The following is a 19470-nucleotide window of genomic DNA, read 5'->3' as shown; positions in this document are numbered from 1 at the left end:
TAAGCCAAGCATGGATACAGGATCTGTACATGTATTTTAATCAGATTGCATATAAAGTAATGGGCAATGCTAATCACAGAAGGCTTTAACAAAAACTACTTTGAATATCTCTTTAAATGAGGGAATAAAGTTGTTCCATCCCATTTTGATGTAAAAATATACATGTCATAAAAAAGTGTTTTTTGTTTCCCTTGTGTATATAGACTAAATATGTAAACTATGTCAAACCTAATGCTGACAGGGATTATAAGTAGCAATTGGATTGAAATATGACTGGAAACAACTTTTTTTTTTATAGTTTCTAGCATGACAAATTCTGAAATTCACATTTCTTTTATACACATACAGTAAAACCTATTAATTTGGTCAGTTTAGTAAGTAAGCCAGGATTAAAATTAATTTATTATTTAAGTATTAGATGATGAATTTTATTCACCAGTTTTGTTTGTTTGCTAAAATAAGAATGTTTCTATCTATGTGTCCTATCAAATAATTCAGAGAGACAGACAATGTTAATAGAAGAAAATAAATTCAAAGATACATGCATTAATTCAAATCAAATCCTCTATAATAAAGATAATGTAATTTATCAATGATATCAGTTTTTGTAGGTTAAAAGAGATGTTATCCATTACAAATTTTAATATGACATTTGTCAAACACTTTAAGTATTGTAAATCTCAATAGCATGTCACTGATTCAGTTTTCTTCCTCTTTTACGTCAATTTCAATAGTGTGTTCAATTGCGGGAACAGCAGATATTTGCCTCAACCTAGAGCACTTCCATCAAAAAAGAGTTGCTGTCATTGTTCTATTAGAATAGAAAGAATTCATTGAGAGTCGATTTATTTTGGTTTAACCACAGGTTGGCCCTTTATGCCGATATTCTAAAATAAATTTATTGTAAAATATCTAGCATAAAGGGCCAACTGTGGTCAAATCAATATAAATTTAAGCTTTCATGAACTATTTCTTAATCATATACTTACATCAATTGTATAAATAGCCTCTAAATCCTCATAATCAATCTTGACAAGTTTGGCTGCCTTGCTAGCTATCTCTCGGGTGTTGGCCAATACTGCTCCAATTATCTGACCATAATGCAACACCTAAAATCATATAACAGATAAATATAAGAATTGAGAGAAGATATCAAGAGGCAAAGAAAAAAGATGAAACAAATGACCACAAAAACCTACACAGACAAATAAAGATTGAGCAAAATAATCCCACCAAAACACTATTACTGACAAAACACTTGTTTCAGTGTGTTACTGACAAAACACTTGTTTTAGTGTGTTACTGACAAAACACTTGTTTTTGTGCATAAGTAAATTTTCTGGTTAAAGTTTTTTAATTGTACAGTTTAAACTGTGTATTATGTTCTTACACTGCTACGGATAATAAAGAATCACACTAAATATGTTATTGATAATAAAGGCTTAGTTGTGTCCTGATTGAAGTAGTTTCAGGTGGGGATTTTTGTAAAGTCAAAGGACTACTGAAAACAAAAGACTGCCAAAGACAATGGTGAAGTCATGGCAAAAGCTCACACTGGCCTTTGGACCAGGTGAGCTAAAAATATTAGAAGGTATATACATCATGTATAAAGGAAAGCTCATACATTTGTAACAAATTTAAAGAATAATGCTACAAGGTTAATAATCAGACTAGAATGTTACACTGATATAAATACACTTTTAGTCAATTTAGATAAGACATTACAAATATAATAAAACCAATATCTAAACCTACTTCGATGTGCATAATTGATTGAAATTTCAAACTATTGTCAAAACAGGAAGAAGCTGAACATCAGATCTTAACATTGCTTACATTGAGCTACAGCTCAACATTATCAAGCTTCAGACCAAATATAAAATCTTTCCCTGTTATAGAAGCCAAGAGAACCCATACTGCCCTATAAAAGGTCCATACACATGACAAAATGTGAAAAGTTCATCATCAACCAAAATAAATAATTAACAAAATTATAACAACCATTTGAACAGATTAAGAAACTATAAACTTATCTTATGCTTAAATTACAAATATGATTTATCACAATGTCTTATGTATATATATATTTCTATTTTATAGTGCAAAAATAAAGGATACACCTTGGGCTGTTTCATGCTCTTTGGTCAGGTTGTTGTCTCTTTGACACATTCCCCATTTCCATTCTTAATTTTACATGTTTCCCCTCCAGGAACCTGTTGATCTAAATAATTTCCTCCGAAACAAAATACCTGTTTTGTCCTATGAAATTCATCAAATCGTAAAATTTTTATCCACATTCAAATTTCTTAACAAGAGTGCACACGCTGAACTGTCTCGCCTGTTTAACTTATCATTGAATTTATGATGAAAGTCTGTAATATGAAGGTTTTACTACAAGTATAACATAAACTTAACATTATCAATGTTCTACGAAAAAAAGTCATGGTCAGGTGAACCATGCCAGACAGACATGCACACCTTTCAACCATTCCTTACACCAAATATAGAGGTCCTATCACAAATAGTACCTGAGAAACAGATCAAACCACAAAATCAAAATATTGACCAATGAACCATGAAAATGAGGTAAAGGTTATTTGAACCTTGCCAGACAGACATGTACATCTTACAATCATTCCATACACCAAAAATAGTTGACCTATTGCTTATGATATATGATAAACTAACAAAATCACGAAAAACTAACCATTAAATAATGCCCATGAAAATAAAGTCAAGGTCACATGAACCCTGCCAGACAGACATGTACACCTTACAATCTGTCCATACAACAAATATAATTGAACTATTGCTTATAATATCTGAGAAATAGACCAATCCACAAAAACAAAACATTGCCCAATGAACCATGAAATTGAGGTCATGGTCAGATGAAACCTGCCAGTCGGACATATACACCTTACAATCATTCCAAACATCAATTTTGCTTATAGTATCTGAGAAATGGACCAAAACACAAAAAATAACATTGTACAATGAACCATGAAATAGAGGTCAAGGTCAGATGAAACCTACCAGTCAGACATTTACACCTCAAAATCATTCCATATACCAAATATAGTTGACCTAATGCTTATAGTTTCTGAGATACGGATTTGACCACGCAACTTTAACCTTGATCACTGATCCATGAAATAAGGTTAGAGGTCAGGTGAACCCTATCTGATGGACATGTAGACATTGGAAGGAACCCATATACCAAATATAGTTATCCCATTATTCATAATAAGTGAGTAATTCACTTGATAAAAAAGCTGCTAATTTTTTCAAGCAGTCACTGAACCATGAAAATGAGGTCAACAACAATGGACATATGACAGACGGAAACTTTGTAACATAAGGTATCTGTATACAAGGTATGAAACCTCCAGTTTTACCCACTGAAATATAAACAAATAGTTTACACAGTCGTTGCCACGTAGCCCCAGCTTGTTTTCCCTATTATTTAAAAAAAAAACTGAAGAAAGGTTATGGTATATATATATATATATATGAGTATGAATTGATGTATTGAGTAGGTTCTAAAAGGCAATTGCAATGATACAGCAGAAATGATGGTTAAAGCTTGAAGTTTTCTTCAACAAATATACAAACAATAACTAAAATGAGGATGAGAGAACTTTATAATCAACTACTTACTTCCTCTTCAGCAAAGAGTGTCATATCATGTACCATTAGCCCAAATTTATTAGTCCCTGGAATATCTTTTTGACAAATATAGTCTACTACTCCTGGCACAGCTAAGGCTTCTGATGTATCAACTTTCAATATTTTAGCATGTGCTCTTGTACTGGTAACAACTGCAGCATATAGTTCATCTACAATCAAAGTCAAACAAAAAAATCATTTCTGATTCTCAAACAATGCCAACACTGCTGATAAAAACATTAGACTCCATGCTCAGCTCACACTATCACTTACATGTTCAATGAATCTATAAATCTAGGTCAAACCCTACATTGGCATATATTGAACATGTGTACTAAGTTTCAAATTGCTATGACCACAATTTCATTGTAAACTACCTTAAACCAAATGTTTAACCTGATATCAGACAGACTTGTTGAACAATTCTCTATGTCAAATATAAACAGCAACACATTAACAAATACATTACACCTATAAACATGATAAAAAATAATCAAATTTGATGATCCCTTTGGGTGTTCAATAAATCTACTTAATAATTGAATTACTACTGAACTTTGGCATATCAACAATAAATACAGCTTCTCCTGTAACAATGTATTCTGATCCAACATTAGGCACTGGTTTTCAAACAACATGTTTACCATCATAATATACTTACTACTGAACTTAGGCATATCATCAATAAATACAGCTTCTCCTGTAACAATGCATTCTGATCCAACATTAGGCACTGGTTTCCAAACAACATGTTTACCATCATCATCAGGAACGTCATAGATTTGGATGCCAGTAGATGGGTTTATCTCAAGCTTGTCTGCAGCACTACTTTCCCTTAAATCTTTGTCTTGTATCTATTAAATGTTAATATACATACCATACATGAAAATTGCAATATATGTAAGAAGGAGATTGTATGTTCATTGCTGGATAAGAACTTTCATTTCAGAATACAATTTTTGGCTAAAAAATCAGATTAATGGATTTTTTAATTCCTATTTTCAGACAGTTCATGAACTTAGGAACTTTTGAACTCCTGGTTTTAAACTTGTTCATGGATTTTTGAATTAATAGTTTCAGATTTTCAACACAACAATACTATGCAAAACATGCATTGTTTCAGGTAGTAAAAATAGTGAGTCTGATATACATGTATATAAAAAACCATAAAATCCATGGATATTGATAAATAAATGTTCTTTAACATCAAACAACAACCAATCAATAAATCAATCAAAAGGTTATGAATGCACTTTATAATATATGATCTTCGAAGTATCATATAAGTTATCAGGATCCTAATTTGAAATTCTTATGCTCTTGGTTTAGATTTGATTGAACTCTTGTAAAAAATCTCTTGGAATGAAATATAATATGAATATATATATACCTCAATTTTAAAACAAAATGTAAACAAAACACTTTTACATTTATAAAAAAAATGTAGAACACTTTATGTTACTACTAAATGGCTTATGTGAACTTTTGTTTTGTTGGATTGCTGTATCCTATACATACACCCTTTATCCCCTTTAATTGACTCCAAAACGATCTATAAATCTAAAGGACACTATTTTTACCTTCAAACTTTTGTTCATCTGTAGATAAAATTTATACAGAAAACTAGCAGCTAATGTTGTTTTGAACTTTAAATCTTCCCCTTTCTCTATGTTGGATAACTCTGTGATTAACTTGTCAGTCACAGAACTGAAGTCTATATCTTCCCATTTTCTGTAAAATGAAATAAAAGGGAAATAAACTGAAAGAAAAAAATTTTTTAGTTTTCTCTTATTTCTTGTTATTTTATGGAATTTGGTTTAGATTGCAGATCATTATGTATAGAGGAACCTTGAAAAAGTTATCCCCTAAATTCTTCCAAATTGTGAGAAACTTAATAAGAATACTGCTTAGTAATAGACGGGAATCTGCAACATTTGACCCTAGAATTAGCGACACTTGAAGTAGTGACATCATATAGCAATTACGTTTCTTTTGTGGCCTAAGACACTTTTTTTTCTGAAAATGTTTAGGGAACAGCTGCAATGTCCAGTAATGGCGGACAAATAGTGATAAGGTCTTTATGACCAAAACAGTGATTTAACTTTTTTTACTATTTGCTTTTAAGTGTTATATTTGTGTTGGTGCAATTCTTCATCTATTGTTTGTTATAAATTTTATTTTGCATTTTCTTTGTCTTTATAAGATTAGCAATAAGTCTTGGGCAGCTATATTTTGAGTTTTGACATTTTTGCATGTATAAGGTATCAAGTCAGATTATTTTACAGAAGTTCAATTTCAAATGAGGATATACTAACATGAAATCGCTACTTAGATTCATTTACAGCAAATACATCCCAGTCTATATATAAATGCATGTAGAACAGAATTTACAATGTTTTTCTTTTTACTTAATGAACATTACACAGGCAAAGTAAAAAGAAAAATATAAAGATGCTTTTAGGATTTAAAAAAAAGATGCTCCTATTCCCCAAAACTGACAGGGTTCAGCAAATCAGGCCACTTGTTAAATTTACTTGCTAAAGTTTCAGAACTAAAACATAAAATATAAACAAAACAATAAATGCTTTACATACTTTCCTTGTAATTCTGATTCAGCTGACTTGACAAAAACAGGCTTTTTATCAATATTTCCAAAACATATTCTGGCCTGCTTAACCATATGACTGTCCGGTTTAAACTGTATAAACATCCCAGCATTCAACACTGCATAGTCAAATCCTCTCCTTCCTGGTTGTTTAAAAAAACTCACATAGTCTTCCTTAAGTAAACAAGATTAAAGTTCCATACTACTATAGATGCATCTTTACACAAAATTATTTGTTTGTCCATCCCTTAATATCTGAGATCTGAACTAAAACATAAAACGTAACAAGAAAATTTACATTATGCTGTGCAAATTTATTTAACCACACTTTTATTTAGAGCACATTTTTTGTTTGCAATTTTATGTGAAAACCTGTAGCAAAATGATTGAAACAGAAAGAAATCAAAATATTTTTTTTTGCTCTGAAAAAACATGAAAAAAGAGTGGATGAAAATCTAGGAATTTCTTTAGTGTGACCTAACGAAATTCACTAGGGGCAAGAGTCTTCCTTTAAGCACATGTCCTATCTCTCGATGATGCATCTTGACAATTTATATAGAATTACACTGTAGGTAGATCTTTACTATCAGAACATTTTCATAAAATGTCAGATTCTCTCTGTCTATTGTGGTTTTAAAGAAATTCAAAATAAAATAAGGAGATGTGGTATGATTGCCAATAAGACAACTTTCCACCAGAGTTCAAATGAAGTGGATGTGAGCAACCGTACAACAATGAGAAAAATCCATACCATATAGTAGGCTATACCAGGCCTCGACAAGAAAAATGTGAAACAATTCAAACCAGAAAACCAACTTGGATCACAATAACGGAATGAGCAGACCATAGGTAGTGCAGTCTAACAAAAACTGTAGTTAACTGCACAACATTAAGACATCAGTAAAACAAAACAAACATATAACAAACACAGGGCAAATACAGAAAATGTAAGAATTTACTTGCATTTTAACTTATGTTCTATTTTTAGTGATGGCAATGTTGGTTCATTAATGAATAAAGAGAAATAAGAAGATGTGTTATGAGTGCCAATGAGACAACTCTCCATCCAAGTCATAATGTGTAAAAAGTAAACAATTATAGGTCAAAGTACGGCCTTCAACACAGAGCCTTGGCTCACACCAAATAGCAAGCTATAAAGGGCCCCAAAATGACTAGTGAAATATAACTCTCAAACTTTAATCTAAACATATGATGATCAATATTGAGTATCCTAATGATCAAATATTCAGAGTTTGAATTAGCTCAGTCGTTTCAGAGAAGAAGATCTTTAAAAATATTTATGGTAAGGATGGACTACATTTGAATGTGATAAACTGATTTTTCAATTTTCAAAACTAAATAGCATTTTCAAAGGCTATTGTACCAACCAACATGGCAACAAGAACAATAATAACTATTCTGTTTAAAAAAAATATACTATTTCAAAAACAGAATCTTTTAAAGCAGTAAAAACAGCAAACATTTGTTTCATTTTTTTAGGAATGCCATTTTGTACATTTATATCATTTGGTTATTGTCATTGACATTTCATTTAATCATATCAAAAGAAGGAATAATTTACCTTAGATGTCAAAGGAATACTGATGGATGTCATTATTTCTGCTGTTCCAAATCTTCCAGGTCCATTCTTTAGGAAAGTATCATCAAATTTACAGCTTAGACTTTTCTGTGTCTTATTTTTATCTATTTAAAACAATTACAATTATGCTGTTTTATCAAATAGTTTAATCAAGGATATCGATCTTTTTTAAAAATCTCTGCTTGATTTTAGCTGAATATTCATTTATTTACACCACATATGACTAATTTTGAGTGTTTATCTAATGACTTTTTACTGAATCATGATGATCCAAAGGACAGAGATAAAGTTTGTTTCTGAAAACAAGCTGAAAACAAAAATAAAGTTGGTAGGTAAGCAAATAATTCTATTTTTCATAAAGTTTTTGACTGGTTTTAACAGGGCAAAGTCTGATTTTAATTCCTCTTGTTCAAAAATGAAATAATCTTTAGGATAGGGACTAAAAATTAGGCATGGTAGGGTTAGCAGAAACAGAAGTATTTTCTCTTTCGGCCTTAATTTATATAATAATTGTACAATAATACATTTTGGAGTAGAGTACACAATACAAAGGTTGAACTTATCTTGGAGCAGCATTTGTTAAGTATTTAAAATACCACAATATATGATAAAGAGAATACAACTCACCAAGATACAAAAAGTTAAGTTGTGCGCCCATGGCCATAAGTAGTGTCTGTAAATCATGGTTAGGAGCCTGGCTCATGATATGTCCTCCAATTGTCTGAAAGAGATGAATTCTTATTCAATGAGGGGGGGTAGGACCTTTATCGGGACTCCGGGTATTGGGTGTTTTTAAGCTCGGGATTTCGGGATTGATCCTTTCGGGATCCGGGAATTCTTTTTTCGAATTTCGGGATGTCGGGATTTTAATTTTTTTAAGTTCAGAACCTCGGGATTCCATGTTTTTAAGCCCGGGATTTCGGGATCAGGACCCCTCCTACCCACCCTCTTCAATGGTTATTATGCAAATTCTTTTACACAACTAATAATAGTAAACATGGGCAATAAACTAATGAATTATTAGTATTTGTAAGAATTCAAGTAATAATAAGGACAAAAACACATAAAATGACATCTGTCTTCTGTAACAGATAGAATAGAGAATATAACATTAACCCATATTCTACTTTCTTTATCTTTTCAAAAGTTGCATTGACTTTGCTTTGTTTTAGCAAGAGTTGTCTTTCATGGTAGCATATACACTACAACTCAGGGAGGAGTCTACTTATGATATGAATGATTTTAATCAAAATGAAAAATGAAAATTGCCTATACCAAAATACCGTAAATATAATTCCATAATGGGAGATAACTCTTGTAATGTATTTGAAATAAAACTTACAGCCATATTTCTGATCTGATCAGCACCAATCCATCTTAAACCATCTTGTAAAGCATCAAAAGTTCTTAACTGGTTCTCTGAAATTGTAGAATAATGTCAATAAAGCAAAGACGAAAGGATAAAAGTAGGGACAGATGAAGAAAGTGATTGAGAGGGGTTCTAGATATAAGTTTCTGAGTTTATTTATACAATCTATAGTGAAACAGTACCATAGATAATTAAGACATGCCATTTGTTAATCATCAAGGACTGTAAAATATTGTATTTCATTTTGAACTTGACATTTCAAATTGGTATGAAAGCCCATAATGAATAAAGTCAACTTTTTACCATTGACACCCTTGGCCTTATCATTAAGAGCTTGCTCTAGACTTCTCATGGTAACAGCAGATCCTATGACAAAGTCTGTATCTGTCACCTCTACTGTAGAAAGTTCAGGAACATTTGATCCACAAATGATGGTTTTTGATTTCATCTGTCCTGTTCTCAGCAAAAACCCTGCACACAGATAAAAACATTTTTATAAGATTACTGTAACAAGATTTACTGTGATTTTTTCCCCTTTATAGTTAGGAGACATATTTGTAAATTAAAGCAACCTTTCTTGTTTCTGAATTCTAGATATTTATTTCAAGTGAATTACATTTGTATATTGTAATGTGAAAATTTGTTTGAATAAACATTGTTTAAACTAAAAACTCCATACAATTTCAATGCATTAATACCCATAGAATAGTTTCAAAGATCAATTTTCTGTCATAAGTATCTATGTTCTAATCAACTCTATTAGGAAACTTGGCAATAGGTAACCATGTTGATGACAGCATTTAGTAACACTTAAATTGACAGCCATAAAAATGATGATTAGTAGATTACTAATGGAATAATCAATAATCTTCTTCCAAATACTGCCCACATTCAACATGATGAATATTCTGGCAAATAATAAAAGCATTTTTTCTCTGTTTATTTTAAACAACAAGTGCTGATTTTCAAAAAGCTAAAAATAAAACTGAGTTTCACATGTTAAGGCAATGGAAAATTATCTCATCAGATAAACCAAAGATTAATTATGAACCTGTAGTGATATTGTTATATTTCAGTGGATAAGATAACATTAATTTACAGAAAAATTATCTAGCTTATTACCAACTGAAGTGCATCCCATCAGAAGACAAGCATCAGGATTTTGCTGCTTGATCTGTAACAAGTCAGACAGGGAAGCAGGTCTGTACCATGAGTAGTCCCCCTTGGTGAACAGAACTGAAGATTTTCTGTATTCTTCTTTTACCTGAGAAGTGTTCATAAAATGAAATTTACAAATTGTACAAAACAACAAAAAATGGTTTATAACAGCCCTGAAAATTGATAAAATGCAATCTTAAAATTACAGCATTGCTTTGTTAGAAAATAATTAAACATTTTCTAATTAAAATAAAAATATATGAATTCAGAATAGTTTTACACTTATGATGTCATTATGATTTATGACAAAGTATTGGTGTATTGACCCTACATTACAGATATTTATAGATTATCAATGGTTTTTCAAACAAGAGGGTGTTTCTCAGCCACAATATCATCTAAGGGCGAGAGCCCTGAGATAAGATGTAGCAGAGAAACATCCTCGACTGTTTTCCTAGGCAACGTCAATGACGTGTAGGTTCATTACATCATACAGTCTCTTTCTCTTAACCGAGAAAAAAATACGCTGTTGCTAATGGGCCTTAGATACTAGCGATAATTTTCTATCTCAAGTGAGTAGCATGATATGAAAAATTATCACAAAAAAGATCAAAGGAAAAATACACAAAATAACAATAATTTCTAATACTGCAATAATTTTCAAACTGTATGACTGCCTAAACTGAACTGTTGCAACAATGTACAAAACAATACATTAAATAAATGGGACTTTAACTTATTGAAATAACCGTCTAACTCTTCAGCTTTTATGTAAATAATTCCTAGTACCTGTAGTTCTGGAGGGAATATAAAACTCTGTGATGGATCTCCCTTTTGTTCTGTAATTGTAGGTGCATCAATGCTTGAATCTGTTGAATCTGACTGCTGACATAGTCCTAAGCCACATGGACATGCCTAGAAGAAAACAAAACTTTGATTTGCAAGAACCACAAAAACTATTTACATGAAATGTGTTATTCATACAGACAAACAGTGTTGTAAGTTATTTAGTTTGTTCTTGCATGTTTTCTATATTTGCAGGTCCAAAAACTATGAAACTTAACCTAATTAAATCTATGTACTTTTTAAGAAAACATTATAGATTTAAAATAAAGTCAAGATCACATATCTTACCTTACCTGATACAGGGTTCTCACAAAGGCATGTCCATGAGCCCTTGCCTCATAAAAATCTGTCAGGACTCAAAACTGGTGAGTCCAAAGATGCATCAAGAGTGTAAAATGTTGTATCAACTCAGCACATATAATCATCATTTAATAACAGAAAGTTTAAAAATCTAAATCTGATGTAATTTCCTTGTTCTATTTTGTCATGGGGACTAATATAATAAATTATATAGCAATAAATGGGGAATGTGTCCATGGGACACAGACGATGCCCCAGCTTGCATATAACATTATAAAGGGACATAACTCAAGAAGGGTAAAAGTGATGATACCATGATACCCAAATCCAAATTGATCTGTGTTTTGTGGTAATAAGCATTGTGTATAATTTTCATAACATTTGGTTGAGGCAAAGTAACAGAAATGAAAAATTCAGCAATTTTTCCATTTGTAAAGGGGCATAACTCTAGAACGGTAAATGTGACGCCACCAAAATTAAAACCTGATCTGTGTTTTGTGGTAATAACCATTGTGTATAAGTTTCATAACATTTGGTTGAGGCAAACAAAAATAAGAGAACGTAAACGAAAAATTCAGTAATTTTTCCATTTGTAAAGGGACATAACTCTTGAACGATAAGAGTGACGCCACCAAAATTCAAACTTGATCTGTGTTTTGTGGTAATAAGCAATGAATTTTAGTTTCATAACATTTGGTTTAGGCAAACTAAAGTTAGAGAACGGAAACCAATTTTGGGACATACGTACGTACGGACGGACAGACAACGGTAAAACTTAATGCCCCCTCCGCTACGGCGAGGGCATAAAAAAAAATTATCTTCTCACAGTTGGACTCGCCATGGCTAAAAGTGACAAGTCCTTGGACTCCCCTTTAAAAATCCTTGATGGGAACCCTGCCAAACCTCTCCTTCATTGTCTTCTTATGACAATTTGAGCTGAAATACTGGTAATTTACACATTTTTTTCTCAAAAATATAGAGTACATTAAAACGAACTTGAATTACCTTTGAGGCCTGCTTAAAAGCATCAACAATTGGTCTGTATCCTGTACATCTACATAGATTACCTGTAAAGGTAAATCAATAAAAGGTCAACTAATTCAATGATGCATCAACATTGTCCTGCTAAGCATATATACCCCCACTCACTAGTCAAAGTATGGTAAAACAGGAAAAAGGTGTCTGATAGATCTAAAATCATTACAAATAATCACTGCCAATGCTATTTACCAAATATGAAGTCATTATTATCAATAGTTTCTGATAAAAGTTTGCCAAAAACATTCGTTTTCATTCAACATTTGGAAAAGTATCACCAAACAAGAAGAATGTGTCTGAAAGAACCGAAAAGAGCTCATCACTTTCAAGCTGCTGACCAAGTATGAAGTCATTCTATTGAGTACTGTAAATTCAGAAATTATTGCGTGGATTTTTTATTGCAATTTTTGAAGACTGAACAAATATGTGAGATTAATTATTGCATTTCAGGTAAAGTTTTATGCACGTATATATGTGTCAGATAACAGAATGCAAGTTCTTATATTGCGATCACCCAGTCACATTATTTGCATTAATAAAAACCTCGCAATAATTTCTGAATTTTACAGTAGTTCTTACAATCTTTCTTAAGACTTGGGATGATTAAGATATTACCAAATTATATGGACAATGGTCTATTGTTATATTCAGGTAATCAGGGGCCTCAGTGCCCAAGTGGTCTAAGTAGTTCATCTACAGCACATTACTACATTGTACTAGCATGTCAACTGTAATGTTGTGAGTTCAAACCCGCACATGGTAGATGTGTTCAACTGTGATCTTAATTGACTAGGATTGCCAGTTTTCCTGCTGAAAGAAAGTGATTCTTCCCTCCAGGCACTTCAGCTACCTCCACCAATTAACATTGATCGCCATGATATAACCAATTGTGCTGAAAGTGGCGATCAGTTATCATCAATCTATTGTTATACCAGTAGCTACAAATGGACTTTTGTTTTAGCTCGAAAGCATTTTAATTTAAAAATGTAAGCAACGATAAAATTACACACAAAAAAGAACATTGAATTATCATAACTACATTATCAAATTTGTTTTTTGGGGTTGTTTTTTTTTACACATTGTTGTTACATTATCATGGAAAGTATGTGCAGTAAGAGATGTTTTTTTTTTATTGTTACATGAAACTTAACCCTGAAACACATCCTTGTTGTTACATGAAACTTAACCCTGAAACACATCCTTGTTGTTACATGAAACTTAACCCTGAAACGCATCCTTGTTGATACATGAAACTTAACCCTGAAACACATCCTTGTTGTTACATGAAACTTAACCCTGAAACACATCCTTGTTGCTGTCTGCCAATCATATTAATGGAATCCTTCTGAATCATCTTTGTAAATTTTTTACCTAATTAAAGAACCTTAGTGAGCGCGCTCACATACCCCACATCCCCACATTGTCATTGGAGAAATAAAATAAGTATAAGAAAAAAAAATTGTATCAGAAAAAAAAACTGAATCATAATTTCCAGTCAATATGCACATCTACATAGTATGTCCTTATTATCTACAAAGTTTCATGAAATTCTGTTGTGTGGTTTGAGAGGAGTTGCGATGACAAAAGGTTGCAGTAGTATATTGGGCAAATAAGTTTAAAGGGGCGTAACTCCTGGAAAAAAAATTGAATCGTAATTTCCTGTCGATATGCACATCTACGTAGTATGTCCTTATTATCTGAAAAGGTTTCATGAAATTCTGTTGTGTGGTTTGAGAGGAGTTGCGATGACAAAAGGTTGCAGTAGTGTATTGGGCAAATAAGTTCAAAGGGGCATAACTCCTGGAAAAAAAATTGAATCGTAATTTCCTGTCGATATGCACATCTCCGTAGTATGTCCTTATTATCTGAAAAGGTTTCATGAAATTCTATTGTGTGGTTTGAGAGGAGTTGCGATGACAAAAGGTTGCAGTAGTATATTGGGCAAATAAGTTCAAAGGGGTGTAACTCCTGGAAAAAAAATTGAATCGTAATTTCCTGTCGATATGCACAACTACATAGTATGTCCTTATTATCTAAAAAGGTTTCGTGAAATTCTGTTGTGTGGTTTGAGAGGAGTTGCGATGACAAGAAACAGGACTGACGGACGGACAGACAGACGGACGGACAGACGGACAGACGGACAGACGGACAGGCGGACGGGTCAAAAACATTATACCCTCCGCAACTCGTTGCGTGGGGTATAAAAACTAAAGTTAAGCAATATGCAGTAACTCAGTTTGAAAATTCCATTGCACATCAGTAGCAAAAATGTTATAAAATAGCTCTGCTAGAAACAGGGAGTTATAGTAACGCATACCTTCAAGAGCTCTCTCCATCTGGTCAGCTGTAGGCTGTGGTACATTGTGGAATAATGTGTACATTGTCATCACCATCCCTGGTGTACAGAATCCACACTGTAGTCCATGTGAATCCACCAAACTTCTCTGTAAAAAAAATATCTGTGTGTTGCGAATAACTAATGTTTGACATATACTGTTGCATCTAAGCCCAGTATACTGAACAATGCAAGATTCTGTAAAATCATAATTATGATGACTAGTATTTCCTTTGTCACATGAAAACACTATCCATACCCCTCAATTATGGTTCAATTTTTAATCCTAAGATCTTGTTTAGATTTTAATACATTTTGATACATTCCTTAAAATTTTAAATCCAAGTATGTTGCCTAACAGGCATATAGTTAATGAATACATACAGATTTTTAAAGTTCGACAGATTTTTACAGTCAGTCAAATTTATAATAGTTATACACGCCTAATAATTCTCATGGAAATGAGATATGCCAAAGCTATACAGCTAAATACAAAATACGATTATCTTATTTAATAAAAGATTACTGTATCTAATTCACTATGCATATCTAACCATGCTAACTGAACATTGGATTTTGTTTATCATTACCATGTTTAGCATCAAATTAGTTTTTAATTTAATTTGGCATTTCACAAGGCCACATAATGATCATGCTTTTCTTTGACTATTTATTACATTTTTACACTAAATCCATTGGATACGTTATGACTGATATTTTAGTATGGGGAAATCAGTTTCTTCATTAGTAAGATTGTTTTGAACTAGCTTTCAGTAATTGTTAGTACTCTTAGATTGGTTGCTGTCTGCCTTATTTGTTTTTAGTTTGTTGTTTTTAGCATAAATCAATGCAAAACAATTTTGAACTGTTTCACATTTTGTTATGCCTTGGGCTGGTATAGCAAACAATATTTTATGGGTTTAGCTCATTGTTGAAGGATGTAGAGTACCCTACAATTGTTGTTGGCACCCTCTTCCTTTGGTCTTTGATTGATAGTTGTCTCATTGGCAATCATACCGTATCTTCTTATTTTCATATAGTAACGACACATGCTTTATGATGAATACCTGAACAGGATGTAGTCCCTTTTCTGTACCTCCCACACCTTCTACTGTTGTCACAGCCATACCATGTAAATAACATATTGGTATCAAGCAAGCATTGGCACAGAAATGGCTGTAAGAACTAAGTTAAGGATTCTGACATGAACAAATTATAAAGTGTGAAATCACTAATATATATTATGATAAGATATTCTCTTCTAGCTGAAAAATTCTTAAATGCATTCCGTGGTTTAATTTTTATTCATGAGATACCAATTTATGTGGATTTCGTGGGTAAACGTGAACCATAAATTTTAATATTCAACGAGGTCACAAATTTGCTAAAGAATTGATGGCAAAGTTTGGCAAAATCACAAAATCTTATATCCACGAAATGTTTTTTTTTCTCAATCCATGAAAATTGGTACCCATGAAAATAATTGAAACCACAGTACTAGTAATTGGTATCAATCTTTATAGAACTTAGTTTTCATCAGCTCATTGATTTTCTGAGGATTTTGTGGTTGGGACAGATATCTGGAGTTACATTTTATTGGCATGTCCAACTTTCCAAAAATTTATTCTGATATTCTTTGTAATATATAAATGCAGAATAAATTATCAAGATGTGCAGTATATGTCAATGATATTCAACCCTATTACACACAAAAATCTTCTTCACAGGGGGAAGGTGTCTATACAATATGTCAAGTTCTAAATCACAATTATTTGTTAGGGGGAAGGGGTTATAAGGGTCAGGTTACTGTTTTGCAGGTTAGAAAGTGGTTTGACACATATTTTCAAAATTATAGCTTTATATCTGACAGGAAGGTAAAACCAGAGCTGAAAACTGTCATTGTTGTGAAATTTTTAAAGTTTCAGGTAGTTCAGTAGCTGTAACTGGATCAAAAATACTCAGCAAAACTTATATGTTAGTACAAAATATACCAAATATCATCAATACAGTTACATGGGCAAGCGGCAAGCCCATGTAAAATGTTCTCTCTGGGGCCTTCATGTTTACCCAATACTCACTTTGTGCATGCCATTATTTGATAAGTTCAACAAACAGGTCCTAAAAATAGCTGTCATCAAGTGAGACTGCTAAAATGGAACTCCCATATTACTAAAATGCTTACAAACAGCAAAATATTGAAAAACTCACCACTTTGGCCATCTCTACAAGACTTACTTGCTCTAATTACTAAATGCTATTTTATATATACTGTAGCCAGTACTTCAGTACTTCAGTACTGACATATAAAGATACACTTATTGTGTTATTGAAATTTGTTGTTACAAAATTTTGGAAACTATTTTAAATTAAAGAACATATCTCCCTCATGCAGATCTCTGCGACTCTTTTCACAAAAAATCTTACGATTAAAATTGATCGTAAGTTATACTGAAATGTGTATGACTTACGAGTATTTTTACTCTTAAGATTTTTCGTGAAAAGAGCCACAGATTCCTTACCTGGTTTCAGTTGTACTTTATGTCCTTTTTTGGTTTTATCAGCTCTTCAATATTTTAAGAAAGTTTTGGAGTTTCAAATATATTTGGTCTTGAGCATCACTTAATAGACATCAATTGTACAAAATGCCCATCTGATGAAGTAAAATTGGTCCTGTTAATGTTATTGTAACATAAATTCTATAAGCTGTGGTACATTTGAGTAAAAGACTATTATCATTATTCAATACGCTGCATTTATAAGATCTTGTGTATATAGATGATATTGAAGGCATGTTTGAGTCATGTTTTAAATAATAATATATATTATGTATATAGCTATTACATTTCTAGTTATGTTGATTGTCTTGCAGGTCAATGGGATGTTTGGGTCATCTGAGTTAAAGAAAGGCCTCAACAATACATCCCCCCCCCTTCCAAAAAAAGGCAAAAAACACTGCCTTTCAGGAAGTTGCAATAATCTGTAGAGGATACACTAATTTGTTGTCTATCTTCTGAGATATCATTACTGTACAAGCTCCACATCCTCCTTGTTCACAGGCTCCTTTTGTTCCAGGTAAAAATACTAATTAACTGTTAAGGTGTAACATCTTAATAAAATCAAAATTTCTAACAATACATAGCTAATAAAACAGCAGCTACTCTAATTCATCAAATCTTTTGTTGTAAGGACAGGATTCAAATTCTTAAACATGTCGACCTGTGTTTTTTTAGATGTTTATCTGCTTTGTATAGATCTGATGAGTTAAGCCTTTTTCAACTGATTTTTTTATAGTTTGTTCTTAAGTTGTATTGTTACACCACTATCCCAGGTTAGGAGAGGGTTGGCGCCTTCAAACATGTTTAACCCTAGGCCTGCCACATTCTTTATGTGCATGTCCCAAGTCAGGAGACTGTAGTTCAGTGGTTGTCGTTGGGCAGCTAGTTTTCTCAATTGAAATGTTTTATATTTTTCATGTTAGGACGTTTTATAGCTGACTATACGGTATGGGTTTTTCTCATTGTTGAAGGCCGAACTGTAACCTATAATTGCTGACATCCACTTCATTTGAACGTTGGTGGATAGTAACTTGTATGTCTCATTGGCAATCATTCCACATCTCCTTATTTTTAATATTTATTTCAAACTTCTTTACAAACCAAAATATATTGCATTTATAAAACAAGAGTGCACACGCTGAAATGTCTCGCCTACTTTACTGATCATTGATTTTATGTGGATAGTCCTAAATATAAAGCTTTACTACAACTTCAACATGTTCAAGTATCACATAAACTTAATATGATCCAAGAAAATGAGGTCAAGGTCAGATAAACCAAACAGGAAATACATATACACCTTACAATCATTCCATACACCCAAATAGTTGACCTATTGCTTATAGTTTTTAAGATACAAACTTGACCAGGAAAACTTAACATTGACCAATGAACCATTAAAATGAGGTCATGGTCAGATGAATCATGACAGACAGACATGTACACTTTACAACCAATCTATGCATTAAATATAGTTAACCTATTGCTTATAGTATCTAAGAAACAAACTAAACCATGAAAACTTAATATTGACCAATGTCAAATAAAACCTGCCAGACTGACATGTACATCGTAAAATATTTCCATACACCAAATATAGTTGACCTATTGCATACAGTTTTAGAAAAAAAAGACCAAAACACAAAAACTTAACATTAACCACTGAACCATGAAAATGAGGTCAAGGTCAGATGACACCTGCCAGACAGACATGTACACCTTACAATCATTCCATACACCAAATATAGTAGACCTATTGCTGATAGTTTAAGAAAAACAGACCATAACACAAAAACTTAACACTGAGCAATGAACCGCGAAATTGAGGTCGAGGTCAAATAAAACTGCCAGACTGACATGTACATCGTAAAATATTTCCATGCACCAAATATAAAATTGAGAATGGAAATGGGGAATGCGTCGAAGAGACAACCCGACCAAAGAGCAGAAAACAGCCGAAGGCCACCAAGGGTCTTCAACACAGTGAGAAAATCC

At 32.4% G+C, this 19470-nt stretch overlaps 1 protein-coding gene across 1 annotated transcript in view; it reads right to left on the bottom strand.

Moving 5' to 3' along the window:
* LOC127729338 (xanthine dehydrogenase/oxidase-like) overlaps nucleotides 1–19470 on the bottom strand; it is a 65592-nt gene that overhangs the window by 35250 nt on the left and 10872 nt on the right. The window contains exons 3-17 of the mRNA XM_052237095.1: nucleotides 17911–18001; nucleotides 15988–16096; nucleotides 14903–15029; nucleotides 12553–12614; nucleotides 11191–11316; nucleotides 10366–10507; nucleotides 9547–9714; nucleotides 9217–9293; nucleotides 8502–8595; nucleotides 7857–7978; nucleotides 6264–6448; nucleotides 5250–5400; nucleotides 4331–4523; nucleotides 3661–3839; nucleotides 990–1109 (exon numbers count right to left, since the gene is read on the bottom strand). Coding sequence (XP_052093055.1) covers nucleotides 990–1109; nucleotides 3661–3839; nucleotides 4331–4523; nucleotides 5250–5400; nucleotides 6264–6448; nucleotides 7857–7978; nucleotides 8502–8595; nucleotides 9217–9293; nucleotides 9547–9714; nucleotides 10366–10507; nucleotides 11191–11316; nucleotides 12553–12614; nucleotides 14903–15029; nucleotides 15988–16096; nucleotides 17911–18001 — 1946 coding nt within the window. The remainder of the gene's footprint in view (nucleotides 1–989; nucleotides 1110–3660; nucleotides 3840–4330; nucleotides 4524–5249; nucleotides 5401–6263; nucleotides 6449–7856; nucleotides 7979–8501; nucleotides 8596–9216; nucleotides 9294–9546; nucleotides 9715–10365; nucleotides 10508–11190; nucleotides 11317–12552; nucleotides 12615–14902; nucleotides 15030–15987; nucleotides 16097–17910; nucleotides 18002–19470) is intronic.

Source organism: Mytilus californianus, unplaced genomic scaffold (genome assembly GCF_021869535.1).
Source record: "Mytilus californianus isolate M0D057914Y unplaced genomic scaffold, xbMytCali1.0.p SCAF_2, whole genome shotgun sequence".
Lineage (NCBI taxonomy): Eukaryota > Metazoa > Mollusca > Bivalvia > Mytilida > Mytilidae > Mytilus > Mytilus californianus.
The sequence above is the reverse complement of the archived record's forward strand: the minus strand, read 5'-3'. Positions and strand labels throughout refer to the sequence as shown.